The sequence below is a fragment of the Patiria miniata genome, unplaced genomic scaffold (genome assembly GCF_015706575.1).
Source record: "Patiria miniata isolate m_02_andy unplaced genomic scaffold, ASM1570657v1 HiC_scaffold_7, whole genome shotgun sequence".
In the NCBI taxonomy this organism is placed as follows: Eukaryota; Metazoa; Echinodermata; class Asteroidea; order Valvatida; family Asterinidae; genus Patiria; species Patiria miniata.
The window spans coordinates 32,079,682-32,098,084 of record NW_024037074.1 but is presented as its reverse complement, the minus strand read 5'-3'; the positions used below and the strand labels follow the sequence as shown (position 1 = coordinate 32,098,084).

General features: G+C 42.1%; 1 protein-coding gene across 5 annotated transcripts; it reads left to right on the top strand.

Moving 5' to 3' along the window:
- Window positions 1-376: 376 nt before the first annotated feature.
- On the top strand, window positions 377-17,931 carry LOC119746181 (dolichol kinase-like). Of its 5 annotated transcripts, none has more exons than XM_038222994.1 (12): window positions 388-413; window positions 2,622-2,655; window positions 2,980-3,117; window positions 6,113-6,188; window positions 7,872-8,167; window positions 8,972-9,123; window positions 10,731-10,834; window positions 11,815-11,968; window positions 13,650-13,847; window positions 14,646-14,814; window positions 16,284-16,382; window positions 17,094-17,931. In XM_038222994.1, exons 3-12 carry the CDS (start codon window positions 2,991-2,993, stop codon window positions 17,312-17,314), a joined length of 1,596 nt encoding a protein of 531 aa, XP_038078922.1. In that variant the 5' UTR covers window positions 388-413; window positions 2,622-2,655; window positions 2,980-2,990; the 3' UTR covers window positions 17,315-17,931. The 5 variants fall into 5 exon arrangements, with proteins under 5 accessions (XP_038078921.1, XP_038078922.1, XP_038078920.1 ...); XM_038222992.1 differs by having other exon boundaries at window positions 2,622-2,686; XM_038222991.1 differs by lacking the exon at window positions 388-413 and adding an exon at window positions 668-740.
- The last annotated feature ends 472 nt before the right edge of the window (window positions 17,932-18,403 follow it).

Genomic DNA, 18,403 nt, shown 5'->3' with positions numbered 1-18,403 from the left:
CTCCCGAAAGTCATCCGTTAACCCCCAGAAAATTGAACCGAAAATGAAAGATGATGAAATAAGCTTTAATTTGATGGACGTCTCGAACACCTTGGAGAGTTGTGCGTATTTTTCCCGAATTTCTGAAGTGAGGGCATTTATCATTGGGGTCCATGGAAACTTACTTACTGGTCTGCAATAAGAGAGACGCGCGCACGTGCCGAATGATTTTTAAATTAGTCAGGCAGATGGCAACTTCGTCCCCAGTGCTTACTTTATTTCCAACCGTGTTTCCAATAGAGCAGGTAGTGATAGGCGCGTACTGCTCGACACCATGGGGTCGAAGTTGGGCAGATGGTACTGTGTACTACTACTAGCTGTTTTTGAACACAAGGAACCCGACCATATAGCACTGTGATGTAGCGAACGGCTTCGTAAGTGAAGTTCATGTTAAAAATCTTTCTTGGTTGTCTCAGATCTCGTTAGACAACCAATTTTGATATATTGATAACTGCATGTAGTTACAGACACCCCTGGTCCAATTTCGCTGGATTTCTATGTTGCTTTTCAAAGCTTGAAGCCCTTTGGCATGTCTTTTCGTTCTGTTTTTGTGCAAGTGATTTTGCGTTTCTCCGTGCCAACTATTGAGGGCGCTGTTTTGGATTGGGCGCTTCTTTTGCAAATTTCATGCATTTGGACTCGGAGCAGCAGGTTCGAATGGGCTGGACTACTTAATTCTAGCATGGAGCTATAAACCCATGGTCCAACTCCTATTTATATTAATCACTCACTTACTTCATCGAGATTCGAACCTCTGACTCTCGTTTGAAACACAACACTTTTCCCGATACTTGCTAGCCCCACTTGTGTGGCCTCTGTATTGCTGCGCTGTACGTAGCTGGAGTTACCCAGCCCTGAGTTTTATCATTGGGTTGTCTATAAGGGCTGGAGCGAATTTTTCTCGTAACTTGTAGTATTTGCAAAAATTTTTGGAAAATGTTCAATTTTGTCCCCGTTACACACTAATTGCAACTGCAACTCACCCCAAACTTGCCTGGAATAACCATTACACAGGTCCTTGGAGTAAAAAACGATTCACGATGAAGATTCAGCCTACAATTGCAGTGAAAACAGGAGGAATAACCGCTAACTTGACAACCTTGCTGGATTGGCCAGGACCGCAATTGGTTTGTGCACAAGAAAAATTGTGTACAATGAATGGCGGTCGATTAACAGGCACAGAGAGCGATCGCTGTCAACTACTCGTTTTTGCCGGCTGCGCTGGCTGTTGGCGCATGACGTCACGTGGAAGCGTAACACCCGATGACTGTTTCATGCACTAATATGAGGTTTACCACTCGCATCACAGCTTTGGTACTGGAACCGCAACCAATAGTGCATGAAACAGTCATCGGGTGTTACGCTTCTGCGTGACGTCATGCGCCAACAGCCAGCGCAGCCGGCAAAACGAGTAGTTGACAGCGATCGCTCTCTGTGCCTGTTAATCGACCGCCATTCATTGTACACAATTTTTTTTGTGCACAAACCAATTGCGGTCCTGGCCAATCCAGCAAGGTTGTCAAGTTAGCGGTTATTCCTCCTGTTTTCACTGCAATTGTAGGCTGAATCTTCATCGTGGATCGTTTTTTACTTCAAGGACCTGTGTAATGGTTATTCCAGGCAAGTTTGGGGTGAGTTGCAGTTGCAATTAGTGTGTAACGGGGACAAAATTGAACATTTTCCAAATTTTTTTGCAAATACTACAAGTTACGAGAAAAATTCGCTCCAGCCCTTATAGACAACCCAATGATAAAACTCAGGGCTGGGTAACTCCAGCTACGCTGTACGTTAGGCCACACGTCTGGTTTCCCAATCTTACTGAGGAGTTGAGAAACTTGCACATCAGGACTCCACAGGGGTGTGAAATCTCAGCTTTAAAGCTGATTTCAGCTTTTTTTGTTTGGGATTTCAGCTTTTTTCCCTACTTGCTGTGTACAAAAGTATAGGAGATTTCCAAAGTTCAGCTTTTTTAAACCTTTTCCAGCTGTTTTCAGCTATTTTTATCAGTGGTTACTCACACCCCTGACTCCAGAAAGATGTCTAAAGTTCTCTTAAAATTGAAGAAAGATTACCTTATCTACCCAGAGGGCAAAAGATAAGACATCATAGAATACAACTGTATGCAGTGGTATGTAACAAAAAAAATGCCAAAAAAAATGCCAAAAAAAGGTGCGCCAGTGTTTGGACTAAACTCCTCAGTAGGTTGGGAAACCAGACGTGTGGCCGAACGTACAGCGCAGCAATACTGAGGCCACACAAGTGGGGCTAGCTACTTGCTACGTAGCACACGATTGCTTGTTTATATAATGATCAATCTTTGGACGTATTTAAAGTATGCATTGGAATAAACTAAATAGTCATCACTGGTCATGAGAAATTAAATATTCATAATGACGTATTGCACTGTCATTGGCCGGCTCATGCGTTGTCATGGTTGGCGATGTCATGCGTATAAGGTATTGCTGTCTTCCAGACTCTTCGAACAATGTGACCGGTTGCCTCCATTAGTTCTGCACGACGTGTGCTTCCAAAATGTGCTTTAAAAACACATTTTTTTTCTGAAATTTTGTTCGCATTGCCAGAGCTTCTTGGATTCGTCTTGGGTGAAAGTACAAGGTGAGGTGAAAATTGATGCGTTTGGCAGCAGGTAAATAGTGGCCCAATACGCAATTCTTTCCGCAGTTTCTGATGGCTTATCATGAGTTATAGGTCACTGAAGGGAAAAATTAGTGATGGCCAGATATGGGAATCTTTACCAAATGAATTGTGACTACGCCAGGGTTCTCTCATTCTGAGGGCTAAGGTAAGGCTCAGAACTTTTCAACCAACACTGTACTCAAATCTGGTCGAAAGGGTCTCATGCATTTTAAAAGTTTGAGTGTTTTTCATATCTGTGCCAAGAGCACTATTTTATTAGTCGGATTGTTTCATTATTCGCAGAGATTGACAACATGTTCAGTGTGAAGAAGTCCGAGGTCCTGTCTCCCCAGTGGCTGGAGAGTGTGGTGACTGCGGCTGGGGTGCTGACCATTGCGCTCTCCGAAGCGGACGAATTAATTGGAGCAATGCTGACCACAGGTACTAGATAGAGAGAATGAGAAATTCCCGCTGATTGTTTTTGGTGTTTTACTCAGGGGCGTAACTTGGGTGAAACATCTAGGGGGGGGGGTACCTGGGGGTGCACACATTCTTTCAAGGGGTTACTGACAGTAATTAAACTGCGGCTTGCCTTTTTCGTTTTTGGACTGATAAAGGTCTGCCTGCATATATATGGGAGTAATTGCAGAATACCCCGCCACTCGGAAATACACCCCTAAAATCTCTGGCGGTTGGAATCACTGGAAAAGAAACAATTCAAGTCCATGCCAGCTACGCGGATACTGAGTGGGGGTCCATTATTTGAGAACGAAGCAACACAAAAGGAATGGGAGTTGCTGAAAAAAATTGTAAGTCCAAACCAACCACCCTGTTGCCGGCTACGAGGCTACGGAGTGGGAGTCCCCTTGAATATGCTTGAGAACGAAGCAACACAAAAGGAATGGGAGTTGCTGAAAAAATTCTAAGTCCAAACCAACTACCCTGTTGGCGGATACGGAGTGGGAGTGCAGTGGAGCATGACACATAGTGCATACAAGTAGCGCTGAGAAGGTTTATTGAGGGCAATCAACCGTGACTCCGTAGCCGGCTACGAGGTGGATAGATTGAGTGGCGGGGGTTTCTGCAATTGTGCCTATATATGGACGTAAATGCTATAGCTGTTACTGAAACACAAATCACAGGGAGTCACGCTCCCGTTGTTACCAAATCTTACCAATAAAAATTAAAACAACTGGATTTTTCTATTGTTGTGCTTTCCGGAAAAGATGTTTGTGGAGTCCGGTTTTTAGGGCAGGCATGAGAATGAATTTCAGTGAAAAAAAAAGGAAACTTGTGCAAAAACAGGGGAAAAAAAGATGTGAAATCGGGCAAAAAAGCCCCCAAATAGGCTCAAAATAAATAAAAACGTGGACATTTGGGCAACAAAAAAACCAGGAATTCCTGTTTACAGGAATATTCTCATGCCTGTAAGGAGTTAGGGACTCCGCTAGCCCAGGCTGGACTCTGTTGCGTACCGACGCGACGGTCAGTCGTAATGCAATGAAGACGTCGTCCAACCTGGGCTCATTTTGAACCTATAGTTTAAACTCCAGCGTTATATGTCGAATTCCTGATGATCATATGCGCCGGAGTTACTCAAGCTATCTCTAACTAACGTTATATATTTGTTTCGTATGACTGCAACAGTGGATTTTGTTCTCAGTATCCCTGGAGCAGAGCCAGTAACTATACCTCAAACAGCACACTCCCAAGAATGAATGTATAAATGAAATTATGAACAGCTACAAAAATCAGCTTATAAACTTATGAAAAACATACTCACAGGGAAGACATTTCTTGCGAATAGGCCTACCCACTCGGTAGTATGGCATTCACTGTTTCAAAACTTGCAACTACAAATGCTACTAACGGCGAGCTTGATGTGTTCATGAAATTCACAGTGCATGCATTCGACATTATGCAATTATGCGTAATTATTGCGGCGTTTGCCCAACAGTTTTGGCATGAAAAAAGTGTAAATACTTGGCGTAGCGTACGTAATAATACAGGTTGATACGTTACTTGCTTTTAGATATGAACACTAGTCCAAGCGCTCATTTCGACAGCGCGGTGTATAATTTTTTTTTTTTCATTTCAAGATTTCAAATTGGGGGGGGGGGGGGGGGGCACCTGGGGGGCACGAACATCCGCTGGGGGGGGGGGGGGGGGGAGAGACGTGCCCGCCCCCTCCCCCCGTAGTTACGGCACTGGTTTTACTTCAGTGTTTTCTGGCCTCCTTTGTAAGCACTGAGCAGTATATGAAGTCTGATTTAAAATGGTCATTAATTAGAAGCCAACAATTTTGAAATTTGTCCATGAGCACTTTTATTACTATGTTCTACATTGACTAATTGATAAATCCACCAACCATCGAATTCTTGGGCAGTTTGGGGCAGTATAAGGAGTAACTGGCAGGGTGCTTTGGGGCGGTACTGGGCGTAATGGGTTAACCCTAATCCAAACATTTGGGACTCTCAATATACTCCCAAAACTTCAGATAGTAAAAACATGCAACATAAGATATTACTGGCACATGAAACGACCAGTCCAACACCCCTTTATAGTACTGCATCAATCAACTCATCTGGTGCCTAGTCTCTATTTCTACACATTCTCTCAATAGTCATGCCACCAGACTACTCAAGGGTCACTCTTTCCAAAAAATGTTGGACATGTACATGTATGTACACACACTAGTCTCTGAGCCTCAAATTGATTTTTTTTTTACTCTCAGATCAGGTGCAAAATGTTAAAGAAAAGTCTCCTTTAATCCTAACTCCCTAGACCTTTTTGCTAGGATGTACATGTAGCCTCAATCTTGCAAAATCTTCCAATTGGCCTCATGGCAAAAATAGCATATAGCCTCAATCCTGCAAATTCCTCCATTATTTCTTGAATATGGTCCGTGGAGGGGTGACCACTGCCTGAATTCTGCAAAATCCTGCAGCAGTGACTGTCAATATGTTGAGGCTTGGCCAGTGACATCCTGCAGCAGTACAGAGGATTTCAAGCGTAATCCAGGCCTATATCTATGCATGGCTGAGCAAAAACAACACAAGGTCCGGCCCAAGACCTTAACATCATACGAAATCAGTAACACACTTTTGCCATGTTACCTCAATCCTCCAAATTCCTTCACTTTGGCAAAGAGGATTTTGAAGGATTCAGGGCGGTTAGGGTTAAAAAATTGAATTGATACCTCAAACTTGGCTGGTGAGGAGTATTAGAGGACCTTGTCTTTGCCTCATGAACTTTTTTTTTTTTAGAATTTTGTCAGCAAAAGTAAAGAGTGAGTAAAGTTGGCCTGATTTTGTTTTGCATATATTTTTCTGCACTTAACGTCTTCCAATTATTCAATCGTAATAATAAAATCAAATACCAAAACCTAAGAAATAAGTGTAAAAGGATTAATACGTTTTTACATTTTCCTCCACAGTATTTTTGGTAGGATTTCTTATCCAAGAGATGGCAAAAGAACGGGAGGTACCACTGTTTAGAAAAATACATTTCAGGTGAGAAGAATTAACATTAATTCACAATAAACCATCCAAGATCTTTAACCACTTAATGCCAGAATTATTTTTCTACTCGACTTGACTTTATTTCTATCCATGATAGGTACATATACAATAATTATTATACAAAACCATGACAACATAAACTACTTTTCGTGGTGTTAGGAAATATAAAGCATGGAATTTTGAAAAGAAATTAACCGCTTCAAACTCCTCACTGACTGGATTGACCTGAAATATACCATAGAGCAAGGACCCAAGGAGTTCGTACTCCAAGACTTCAAATATAAAATGATCGTCGCCGCGTTCGAAAGCTACAATAGAAAGCACCTGGCGCCAGCTTGCTCAGTTGCTCACTACGCTAATCTCGACACAATAGAGATCCGCGCTCACTAATGCCAAAAAAAGGAGTTTGCATGGCTTCGTAGACAGTACCATGGTAAATACGCATGCACAGTTGTCATACATCGCTAAAAATGAATGATTTTGAAGTGTTTGTTCGGAGTTGGCTAATACTGGCTCACAATGTGGTCAACATCACTGAAACAATCATTTCATGAAGAACAAAATGCTCTGTACCTTTAGTGTGAAAACTTGTGAAATTTTCCAAAAAAACACATTTCATCAATGATATATTGCCAATTAAAATGTCTGAAAATACATGAAACCTTATCTGAAAGAAATCCAATTTATCTCCAAATTACAGGGACAGATAACGCTTTTAAGCACCAACAACTGCACATTGCTAACTTGAGTTCATAACTCACATCTAACAACTGCGCAGTTGTAAAAACCTATCTTGTCGTAAAATATATTTTTCAAAAAAGAGCAGTGATGTGACATGACTTATTATGCAGCATATAGGGAGGTTGTTGGTTACCAACTAAAAAGGCGGCGACGATCATCGTGTTCAAAGGCCGCTGGCATTCACGCTTTGAATGGTCGAGGCTTGCGGTCACAGTGCTGTAGCTATAGACATTCCCGAGGGATTGGTATGTTAATGGTCAAAATGTAAATCGCCCAAGAGTTCTGACTCCTTGGGTCCTTGCTCTGTGAATATACAAAGCAAACATTTAATGTGGTATGACATTTTCTTCGGAGGCAAATGGCGAAGGCCTTGCTAAGGCTGAAATATTAGGCCACTTCAGTTTTTTGATTGGGAGTATTTTTGGCCAAAAAAACCCATTTTTGAAAGAACCAAAAGACATTGGCCAAACTTTAAAAAGTCAAACGCCACAAATACTGACTCTTGAGAAGCATTCATAAAGTAGTTGTTCGTTACTTCACGCCGTAACTTCATGTCATTTAATTATTTTGCAAGAAGTAACGGAAATTCAATATTCCGAGAAAAAAGTCCAGGGAAAAGTCCTGGAACCCTGCACAAGTAACCCATGCGTGATATTGCGTAATACTTGGCAGTCTTCCAGTTCAATTGTAAATGCTTTTGTGGTACTCAGTGGTCTTGTGTGCTATAGTTTCAATGTGATGACTGGCCAGTGTATTGTAAATATGCTCCAAAGATGCTATTAAAAACTGTGTAAGAATTGGTCATGGAAAGCCCTTATTTTGACCTGGAAAAGTCCTGGAAAGGTCCTGGAATTCCATTTAAAGATTTCCGTGGGAACCCCGACATTTCAGTTTTTGGTTTTAAGAAAAACCCTCGTTTAACCCTCTTGACAGACCGCACAGCAATTCCGGGCTATTGCTAGGCAACCTTCTCACCCCCATGGTAACGGCATCCGCACTTCTGCGGGTCGACGCTCCGCAAGTAAACCAGTATGTGGCAGCAGTCCTTTTCCTATGTGCAGTGGTACCAGTGGCCGTGCTTCTGTGTGCAGTCAAGAATTTCAGACTCTCTGGTGTTTCGAAGCAACGTTTTGCACACCAGCTTTGGGTCATTCCCGTCTTCGGACTTCTTGTGTGGTCATCGTGGTCAGAACACCAGTTATTGTCCCTTGTCGCTTTGGCCGTGACAGGTTGGTCCTTTTTACACAACTTTTATCGGAGTAATGGAGCATGAAAGTTTGTTTCATCAGAGTAGAAGATGTTTTGTGGTAACACCATGTAGTCAAATTGCTTTTGTGACTTTGTGTAATTCTGACTCGAAGCTTCAGTTCAGACAGTTCAAATATTGTAAGCTCTGACAGGAGACTCATCAAGAGACTTGGTCTTTGGTCTCCTGAAGATGGAAAAAGCTTGTTTTTAATCATTTTATCGTTATCACAATTTGTATCGTTGAGTACCTCATTGTGCAGAAAGTTCAAATTAATTAGACCAGCTTTTGTTTGTTGCACCTCCTAATTGTATTTCCAAAACAAAAAAGTCACAAGTTTTAGACTGGTTGTAGACTAATGGAGAGAGTCGGGCAGTGCTATTGTATAGGATTACCCCATTTACTTTTTTGCTGGTCCTAGAGTGCCAGACTAGTGTCCTTTTGCACCCATCTCAATGACGGACTGACTGACTGACCGACTCCTGTGATTAAGGCTGCATCCGAATCAGCTGTCTAGAGCTAGGTCTAGGTCTGCGCCCATTGAAAATACGCGGGGACGCGCTGACAATAGACGTAGCCGTAGCTCTGGAAGCCCGTTTTGGATACGGCCTTAGACTGGTTGTAGACTGGTGGAGAGAGTCGGGCAGTGCTGTTGTATAGGATTACCCCGTAACGCCCATAAATGTGCTAAACCAGGTTAAGTGTGTATGACCAGATGCATGTGAAGACTTTCTTGCCTGGGTCTTGTTTTTAACGCATTGTCCATTTTGTTGGCTGTTATTTTCAGCCTATTTCTTCCTGACGCGGTTGCTGTATTTCCTACCCAAGAGTTTCACATTGGGTGAGGTAGTCCTCATCTCCGAGGCCTTGACGCTACTCACACTACAAGCTGCTTTCTCACTGACGGAAGGGGTTGGGAGTCTACTCGCTTGCTTACAGGTCAGAGAGTGACGCCTTATAATTTCTGTATTGCTATTTACCCTAATAATCCCAAATCCTCCAAAATCCTCTTTGCAAAATGGAGGATTTTGCAGGATTGAGGCTACATGGCAAAAGTGTGTTGCTGATTTCGAAGGACGCACTGTGTCAAGGTCTTGGGTCAGACCTTGTGTTGTTTATGCTCAGCCGTGCATACATTTTATACTTGAAATCCTCCGCACTGCTCCAGGATGTCACTGGCTCTGCCTCAACGTATTGACAGTGATTGCTGGAGGATTTTGCAGGATTGAGGCAGTGGTCACCCATCTAAGGTCCATATTCAAGAAATAATGGAGGAATTTGCAGGATTGAGGGCGTATGCTATTTTTTACAAGGAGGCAGTTGGAGGATTTTGCAGAATTGAGGTTACGTCCTAGCAAAAATGCCTGGGGAGTTAGGATTAATAACCATCCTGCAGTCTTCTGCGCTTCAGGTTTTACAAAACCACTTTTTCCCCTAGAGTTAACACCCACACTTTAAAATTCCTTTGAGGTAATCTTCTGTGGAATATGGATAACGTAAATCACTGCTCAAGTCTTTTGTGTAGTTAAGCGCAGGGCAAGCAGGCAGATTCGGTCACGCATCACTGTTCTCCACAGTGCTGCTGAGTGATTCTCTGTGACACAAGTTACTTTAACACCTCGTATCCCTTCACCTGAAACTGACCTGCAGGTTTTAAAGGTTTTAGGGGTGCTGTGGTCCAATGGTTACGGTGTTCGACTCGTGAACCGTGGTACATGGGTTCGAATCCTGACCGTGGGAACATGGTGCTGGTGGTCTTGAGCAAGGATGTAAAGCCGTAGGTCCCGTGTGTTGTGTAATGCACGATAAAGAACCCAGTAACACTTATCGCTAAGAGAAGGGGTTTGCCCCGGTGTTTCTGGCAGTGGCTGCAATATGCGCCGCAGCACCTTGTAACCCAAGGTGCTACATAATGGGTTTCATATTTCTCATATTGAGGGCCTCCATGGAAAGCAGTGCTTTGCACTGATCGGAGTTAACCCTCATTAAAGATGACGTAAATAAATTACATATTGCTCTGAATAAGTGACTTCCCACTAGGAGGGTTAATTCAATTTTTGTTTAATGTTATTGTACATGTACTAACATTTTCAAATCAGGTTTTGCCCTTCACCGACGTATAAACGCTGTATACTCGGTGTGCTACCTCCTGAGTGAAAGTTGGAAAAAAATCACTCGGGTGAAGGGCAAAACCTGATTTGATTTACAGCACCCCGACGCAAAAATTCCATCTTATGAGTACTAACATTTTGTTACATTTCAAAAAGTCGTTGTTTGCAGTAGGCCATGCTGTATTGGACTCAAATTGGCCAACCTACCTTTAAGCGTTAAGGTTCATAATCCAAGCAAAAACTGAGGTCTCATATACATTGTAGGTGCAGTCAAGTATAATTTTGTTTTTGAGTTGAAAATATCTTCTTCCCTATGCATGGAGGGAAATGGGCATCCCTCTTCACACAACACAACAATCACATCTGCGTTTAAATACTATTGCAATCACTGAAATGCTCATCTGACTTTAGGACTTTCTGTTGTTGTGTGTACAGGTTTTGGTTCTAGGATGTGTAGTCATTGCTATAGCCATTTATCCAGTCGCAACAAGATTACAGACTTTGTCACATGGTCAGCGTACCAGCTGCAAACCATCAAAGTGAGTAAAGATAACGTCACACAATCTCAAAATCAAGCAAGAGTTTGACCGGCTCACTGACTAAATAACGCACTTGAGAGACGGGCAGTGCTATCGAATAGGATTACCCCTTAACACTGACCCTCCAGGATATATGTGACACTTGTCTAAATGACAAGCCTGCCCAGTGCAGCAAGATCCATCAGGTCAAATGTCTCAAGGCCAAACTGTCTCAGAGTCTGTGGTCACCAAACGTAGCAGGATACAACTGTGGCATTGTTAAATGGGATTAGCTCTCATTGTCTCAGAAGCGGCCGTTTATGCACTGGTGTTGATAGATAAACGCATCAAAGTGCACCCGACTTTTCCACCTGATGCACTGTGTTGCGTCTGGCAGGGTTAGGGTTAACGTCAGTGAGTGGGCAAAATCTAGCCCATTAAAATGTAGACCAGATGTTTTGTACCTTTCGCTCACTAGTGACTGACTAACTGACTGACTGTTACTTGTGAACTGGCAGTGCTATCATATAGGATTACCCCGTAATACCATCATGACTGCGCTGAAAACCAGTCCCACTGTGACGACAAATGCATGAAAAAACTTCCAGTAAAAAAGCCATTCTAAAATCAATCGAATAGAATTTTGTGTGCCCTGGTACCAGCTTTACTAATCTTGTCTTGTTACATGTCATATCAGAGCCCAATTTCATGGCTCTGCTAACCACGGAATTCCGTGCTTATGATCACTATTGTGTGGTAACCACGCTATCAGAAAAATTCTGTGCTAATCCTGTAAGCACAGAATCCTCTAGTTACGAGATGTACGCATGCGCAGATGCCAAAATTCCTCGCTAACCCCTGAAATACGCTTACCGAAAGCACAGAATTTTTCTGCTACAGTAAGCTGGGATTTTTCGCTAACGGTAAGCAGAGCCAAGAAATTGGGCCCAGGACAGTGTATTTCACTTTTGCTAAACTAGTTTTATATTTCAAATTTCTAGGCAAGCCAACATAGCGTACTTGAAGCTGTCAGCATATTTCTACCTGTGCCTTGCAGCAGCCGTCGTTCTCGTCCTTCTTCCCTGGCTTGGATACTTGCTTGGACGTGGCCCGCTCCGCTGGGGCATACTCTTTGTGATTGCGACCAAAACAAGAGTAAGAACAATGCACTTCATACGATGGAATTTTTGCGTCCGGGTGATGTAAATCAATATTAGGTTTTGCCCTTCGCCGACGCGCTCAGATGGACAGTGGACTTGTTATGAACAGTTCGGTTGCGGTACCTGCTGCTGTATCAGATTCGAACCAGCCAGCCGGCCCCGGCAAGCTCGGTGGTCGCTTGGTGGGATGTCTGCACTATGTAAACAGGAGGTCGTGGGTTCGAGTCCCACCTGAGTGGTTTGTGAAATTTTTCTCACAATCACTTGGGACAACACTGAGTATACAGTGATTATAAACTATGAGAAGGGTGAAGGGCAAAACCCTACAGCGAATTTACATCACCCCGATGCCAAATCCATAGACACTTTTTAACTTTTATTCTCACAAATACAAACTCCGAAACCTGTTCTAGTCCCAGAGAGGGCCAACCTGTGGCCCATTCCAAGTACGCTATCACTGTACCGGGTGACCCCCAAAAAATTGCAACCCTAAAACATTTGCCTTTAAAAAAAAGGGATTGGTGGATTTTTATGTTTTTGGTATCAGATTAAAGCTGAGAGCTTTTTTTTTCAAATACTGAAAAAATCATGAAAATAGCACTTTGGGTTGCTGAGGAAATGCCAATTATGTAAAAGTAGTCATTTTTCACTGCAACACAGTGCATCGGGTGGGAAAAGTCTGGTGAACTTTGATGCATTCAGGATCAGCTATCAACACCAGTGCATAAACGGCCAGTTTGAAACAATGAGAGCTGATCCCATTAAACAGTGCCACAGTTGTATCCTGCTGCATTTGGTGACCACATACTCTGAGTGTTGCATGTTGCTACGTTTGGCAGGGTTTCTAGTTAAAGCCCTTGACAGTTGTAAAATGCTTACTGAAAAACACTCAAGAGGACCATATCTAGGGCCGCCCACAAAGTTTAACTGGCACACTCTGCTTGCAACTTATGACCAGCACGCACAAATTTCAACTGACGCGGAACACAGTTGCATCTGGCTATTTCAAATATCCGAATATTTGGTCAAATGCAGTTTCGAGTAATCGAATACTAAACTACTCGAAAATGGACAACCTTACACTCAAGCTGTCCTCTTCAGTGGAGGAACCATTGATACAAATATCGGCAAAGAGTCAAGTCTCCATACAAACAGCGAAAGTCAATTTTTAATTTCGATCGCATTGTTACCACTACAGCTTATTCTACAAACGTTTTCAGCCAATCCGAATTAATTCGGCCGATTCACAATGCAGTGCGCCACCAAGAGTTTGCCACGGAGAGTTAATTTTTCCCAGTGCATTGTGGGAGATGGTCGACAAATTAGCAGCGCGGGACATTTAAAATTGTTTTGACTTTTTTCCGGTCAGTTGTTTCGTAAGCGTATGATTGGAGGATCTGTTTGCCCTTTTTCTTTTCTTCTTATCAATATGGTGTTTTTTGTAAGGCGGCAGAATGCTATGCTCCAATCTATAACATACTAGCTCAAATTGTCTACTGACACTCATTCAAATGGACCATGTTTTGTCGACTGTAAACCTGAAAAATGGACTCTCCATGGCAAACTCTTGGTGGCGCACTGCATTGTGAATCGCCTGAATTGAATGGAATTCTGTGCACTCTGGGACCAGCTTTACTAGTTTTGCGTTGTCTTGGTATTTTTTCGTTTTCTCCCAGATTCTGTTGTTCTGTCTGTGGGTGCTTCTCGTCATGGGAGCAGTGGGCGTAGTCACGCTGTGGGGGTCCTCATCTACCGTCGTCAGAAAGTACTTCCACCTCTTGGCTGTGTGTATTTACGTCCCTGGTATCCTTTACGATGTGCACTTACTTCATCTAGCATCGGCGGGAACCCTTTTCATCTTTATTGTTTTGGAGGTCAGTTTTTCAATGAAATATCAAATCAATCTAAGTCTACAACTTGCGAAAATGATCCGAAACCATTGGACTGTACCCAGGTACCCGACCACCGATATCAGGAACCGGTTCTGCATTATGGGATCGTGTACCCTAGGACTTCGCTCGTACCCCCGCCTTGCAAACAGGGTGCTGGGAAGGGCTGATGAGCTTCACAGAATCTTGTGAGGGAAGTACGATGGCATTCTGGGTAACTTATCATGACCTTTCCATGCATTAAATGCAGCTAGCATGCGCTACGTATTATAAACAACTGCAGCTAGGGTGTGTGTGTGCTGCATGCTACGACACAGATCTGATACACCGGGCCCTCTGGAGACATGCACACAATAGGGAACAAAAGATTGTATACGTCTCCACAAGGTTTTCACGAAATAGATATATGGATTTTACTCAAAAACTAGGAATTTCCAAGGTGGGTTGATCCGTCGCAAACGGAAGAGTTTTAGAAAAGGGATATTAAGTCCGCATTTTAGCCAAAGAAATTAATTCTGGTTAAAATAAGAGCATTTTGAAACTGTACTTTCAAACTCGAAAACTTTAGTACACGAGAACAAAGAAATGTCTCCACAAGGATAAAAATGTCAGTATTGCAGGTCATGCAAAATCTATCCAATGAGAGCTCAAAGAGATCAGCCCTTCCCAGCGTCCTGTTTGCAGGGCCGGGGGTACGAGCGAACCCTAGGCCTAGTTTTTACTAGGCTTGTCTATACTTGCTTTTTTTTTCTAATGAATTCTGTATCTCTCTGAATATTGCAGTTCCTAAGGATTTTCCGCGTGTGGCCCATCGGTGACATTCTACACGATGCCTTCCAGGTGTTCACAGATGCTCAGGACTGTGGGGTGGCCATTCTGACACACATCTACTTACTGCTTGGAATGGCCTTACCTGTCTGGCTGTACATGGAGTCCCCACACAGTCAATTTGGTAAGATATAGTGGTGTTCCCTAACGTGGCGCACTTCGACGTTTACCCCGACTTTCCTCATGTAGTGTTGCCAAACTTCTTTGTTGACAAACTTCAAATTCATTCAGTGAAATACTGGTACTTTTACCTTATAAGTAATGCTTGCTATTTAACCTCTGTGAACAATTTCGGTGTCATGAAACTTGATCCGAAATTCAAAAACAGTGGCGTCCGGAAATTGTGCACAAAATCGGTTGAGTGTTTCCTAACGTGGCGCACTTGAATACATCTCGGAAAATTCCAAATTAACATTTAAGAATTTCTGTAAAGTTAATATATTCTGATAAACCTTTATTATCTCTACTTTACGTACCCAACTAAAAGTTTGTCAGAAAATCATTTTCTTATTTTTGGGGGACATTTTCCAAGGGTTCACTGTGCACTTCGAAATAAAATCGGAAAATCACACCGAAATACATTTTTCTTTTAACTTTGTAACGGGTAGATAAACTCGTGATTCATGAACAGGAGTGTTTAGAACTTCATGAAATTTCACTTTCTGTGAAATTTCAGGTAAAACTTTTGCTCTAGATTGGCGATACAGACGAAAATTCAAAGTGCGCCACGTTAGGGGCTGCGCCATGTTAGGGTACATCAACAATAACTGTTTCTAAAGTGGATTTTGTTAGGGCTGTGATGGATACTCGACTACGAGGTACCTGGTCCATTTTATTATCCAAAACATTCTTTGAAGATTCGGACAAAAGCTTTATGAATGGGAAATACGGCTTTTTGTGTCCAAGAATTCCTTTGTTTTGAGTACAGTTTTTGAAGTCTGGGTGATTTTTTTCCCTCCAGAGATGATCACCCCTAAAAGTAGTCCGAAAGCCCATTGCCAATTTTGAAAAAATGATCCCTCCAATCCCATTGCAAAATACTGCGACTTTTGGGTCCGATTCCATCCCCAAATTTCTCAGAAATACTAGTTAAACAACTATTTTAGACCTGGTACCCTTCATTTCGACATCCTCTCATGTTTAGGGGCCACTTGAAACTCTCAATTGAGAGAAAGAAACTGAGGGTATACAAATCGTGATTTGGCCGGCGTAGTGTTTATCTGAATGTGTATAGACCCCTTGTGTAGTGGTGTGCATTTACTGGTAGTATGGGAACCAGGTACCCTATTGAAGTAAACCACGGATACTCAGAAACCCATAAAAGAAACCCAAACCAAAATCCAAATCCTGGAAATTGCCTGAAGGGTTAGCTTTATGGTGTAAACTGCAACTTTTACAAGTGTCATCTGTCTCGCGTTACAGTGCACATAAACATGAAATCTGTTTGGTTTTCCATGTATAGCCAGGTTTTCATCTTGAAAATTCCCCACAAATGGCATTAAAAACCTTTCGGACCACCAACATGTTATTACAACTTGGACTTTTGTTGTTGTATACATCAAGAACTTAGTCTGAAACTCTGTTTTGTTGCAGGGACCTCGTTGGCCATTTACAGCGGTGTTCTGTCCCTGGGCGTTGGTGACACGGCTGCATCTGTTGTAGGTTCCCTATACGGCAAGATCAGATGGCCAGGTAGCTAGGCATTCCATCCTCTCCTTCACTTGTCTGTTTTTTTTAGCCTAATTAACTCTTTTCAAACAGAAGTAATTGCCTAATATGTATGGGCTTATTTCTTGCTGGAAGTTCCTTAAGTTGCCACTGATAATTTACTAAGTTGGTAAGATGTGACCTGCTTTGTAAGAAGTACAGGTTGCCAAAAAAAGTTACCTTTACCATTCATAATTGACATTGGACAATATATGAAGAGAATTGTTGTTAATTTCTCATCTCTTGATGAAAGCAATAATTAGCTCCCCCCCCCCCCCCCCAAAAAAAGACTTGTTTTCTCCAGAGTTGAAGTCAAGTCCTGACATGCAGGGGTAACATTTATCAAGATTGTTTCGGATATCAGGTTTTAAAAAAATATCTTTTGGAATCTGGAATTCCTGACATTTTACAATAAAGGCTTATGTAAAACAAATGAAATTGGTATTTTAAGGAGTGCTTTAGGCAAATACAAGCATATGCCACAGACCCTATGTTGCTCTGGGGGCCTCAGCAGCCCTTACCCTCTGCCGATAATTTTTAAGATTGTTCATTTTCTCCCAATCTCTCCCCCGCCCCCTGCCCAAGTCAATCACATGTCCCTCTGTCTCAGTCAACTAATCAACTATTCCATTGACATAAATGCATTCGATTTCTTTTGTCATTGTTTATTATTGTCCTGTTGCTTGTGACCAACAGGTAGTAAGAAGACTGTGGAGGGGACATGTGCGGCCATCTTGTCTCAACTGCTCGCCTGTCGTCTGCTCTTCTACCTGGACCCAAGCCTCTCTGCTCATCCCCTAGGATGGTCTGGCGTCCTATGGGTGGTTAGCTTAACCTCCGTCTTAGAGGCCGTGACCACGCAGATAGATAACCTAGTCTTGCCGCTATTCATGTACTCCCTGTTGCTGAGTTTATGATAAAGATTGTGGCCGATGATTTTTATGCCAAAGACTATGGCTATGTCCAAATTACATGACTGTGGCTTCCTATGGCTATGGCTTCCATATTTACGCATGCACCTATGGAAGCGGCTGAGAGCCACTTCGCATTGATGTGTGTGATACAGCCAGCCATAGTCATGTACATTGAGGGACAGCCTCTGGATAGTACGGGTGCTTATTGCTTATATATTTAACCACGGTAAACACATTTGCAGTTTCTGTCCAATTATCTGACGGCCAAGATCAAAGAAGTTAAACATGTGATTTCCCTAAGTTATGTCAATTTTAATAAGTGGGAGGTAGTTAAATATCTTATCTGTCAATGGAAAATTGTGTACAGAATTTTTTCAAAAGTTTTTACCTGGAACCTTTGAATAAACAAAACTTAGTTAAAAATACTGTTATGTTAAGGAAAAGCTTTCAAAATATTTTCAAAAGTTTTCACTAATCAAATATTTTTATACTTGAATCATAATATTTTTACTCTATTTTTATACTTTTTAACAAGTGTGTCTCTTGGGAAAAAAGAAATGTATACGTAATTACAGTAGAATAAAACCGAGTTGGTTTTTCGAAGGAAGAATGCATGTTTATATTGTGTACATGTGTTTGTGTTCATTTTTTTCTCAAGAAATCTACTCAAGGATTAAATTGACCAAACAAAAATGTTTTATAAGAACTGGGGAAAAGTTGGCTGTAGCTTGATGCATGAGTTTAGTTTCCCCACTGGATTTAAAGGGAATGTACATCATTGGCTTTTGCTGTAATTTTCAGAAATGAACTAATTGACGGGTGAGTATAATAGATCAACGAAATGTTGGCAAAACCAAGACAAACAAAAAAAGTTAAATTAGTCTGGTTCCCTGACTCCACTAAAGATGAAATGGGTACATTTTCAATATAGAAGCCAGAAAATTGTAAGGTATAAGGGAACCAGTCAAGCTGGCCTGCACCCGTTCATGAACTTGTAACCAATAGAAAACAAAATTTGGACTGAAAAAAAAATGGTACATTCGGAGCAGTAGTTGAAAAATAGGTAATTTCCAGCAGTGGTCGACCGACTAC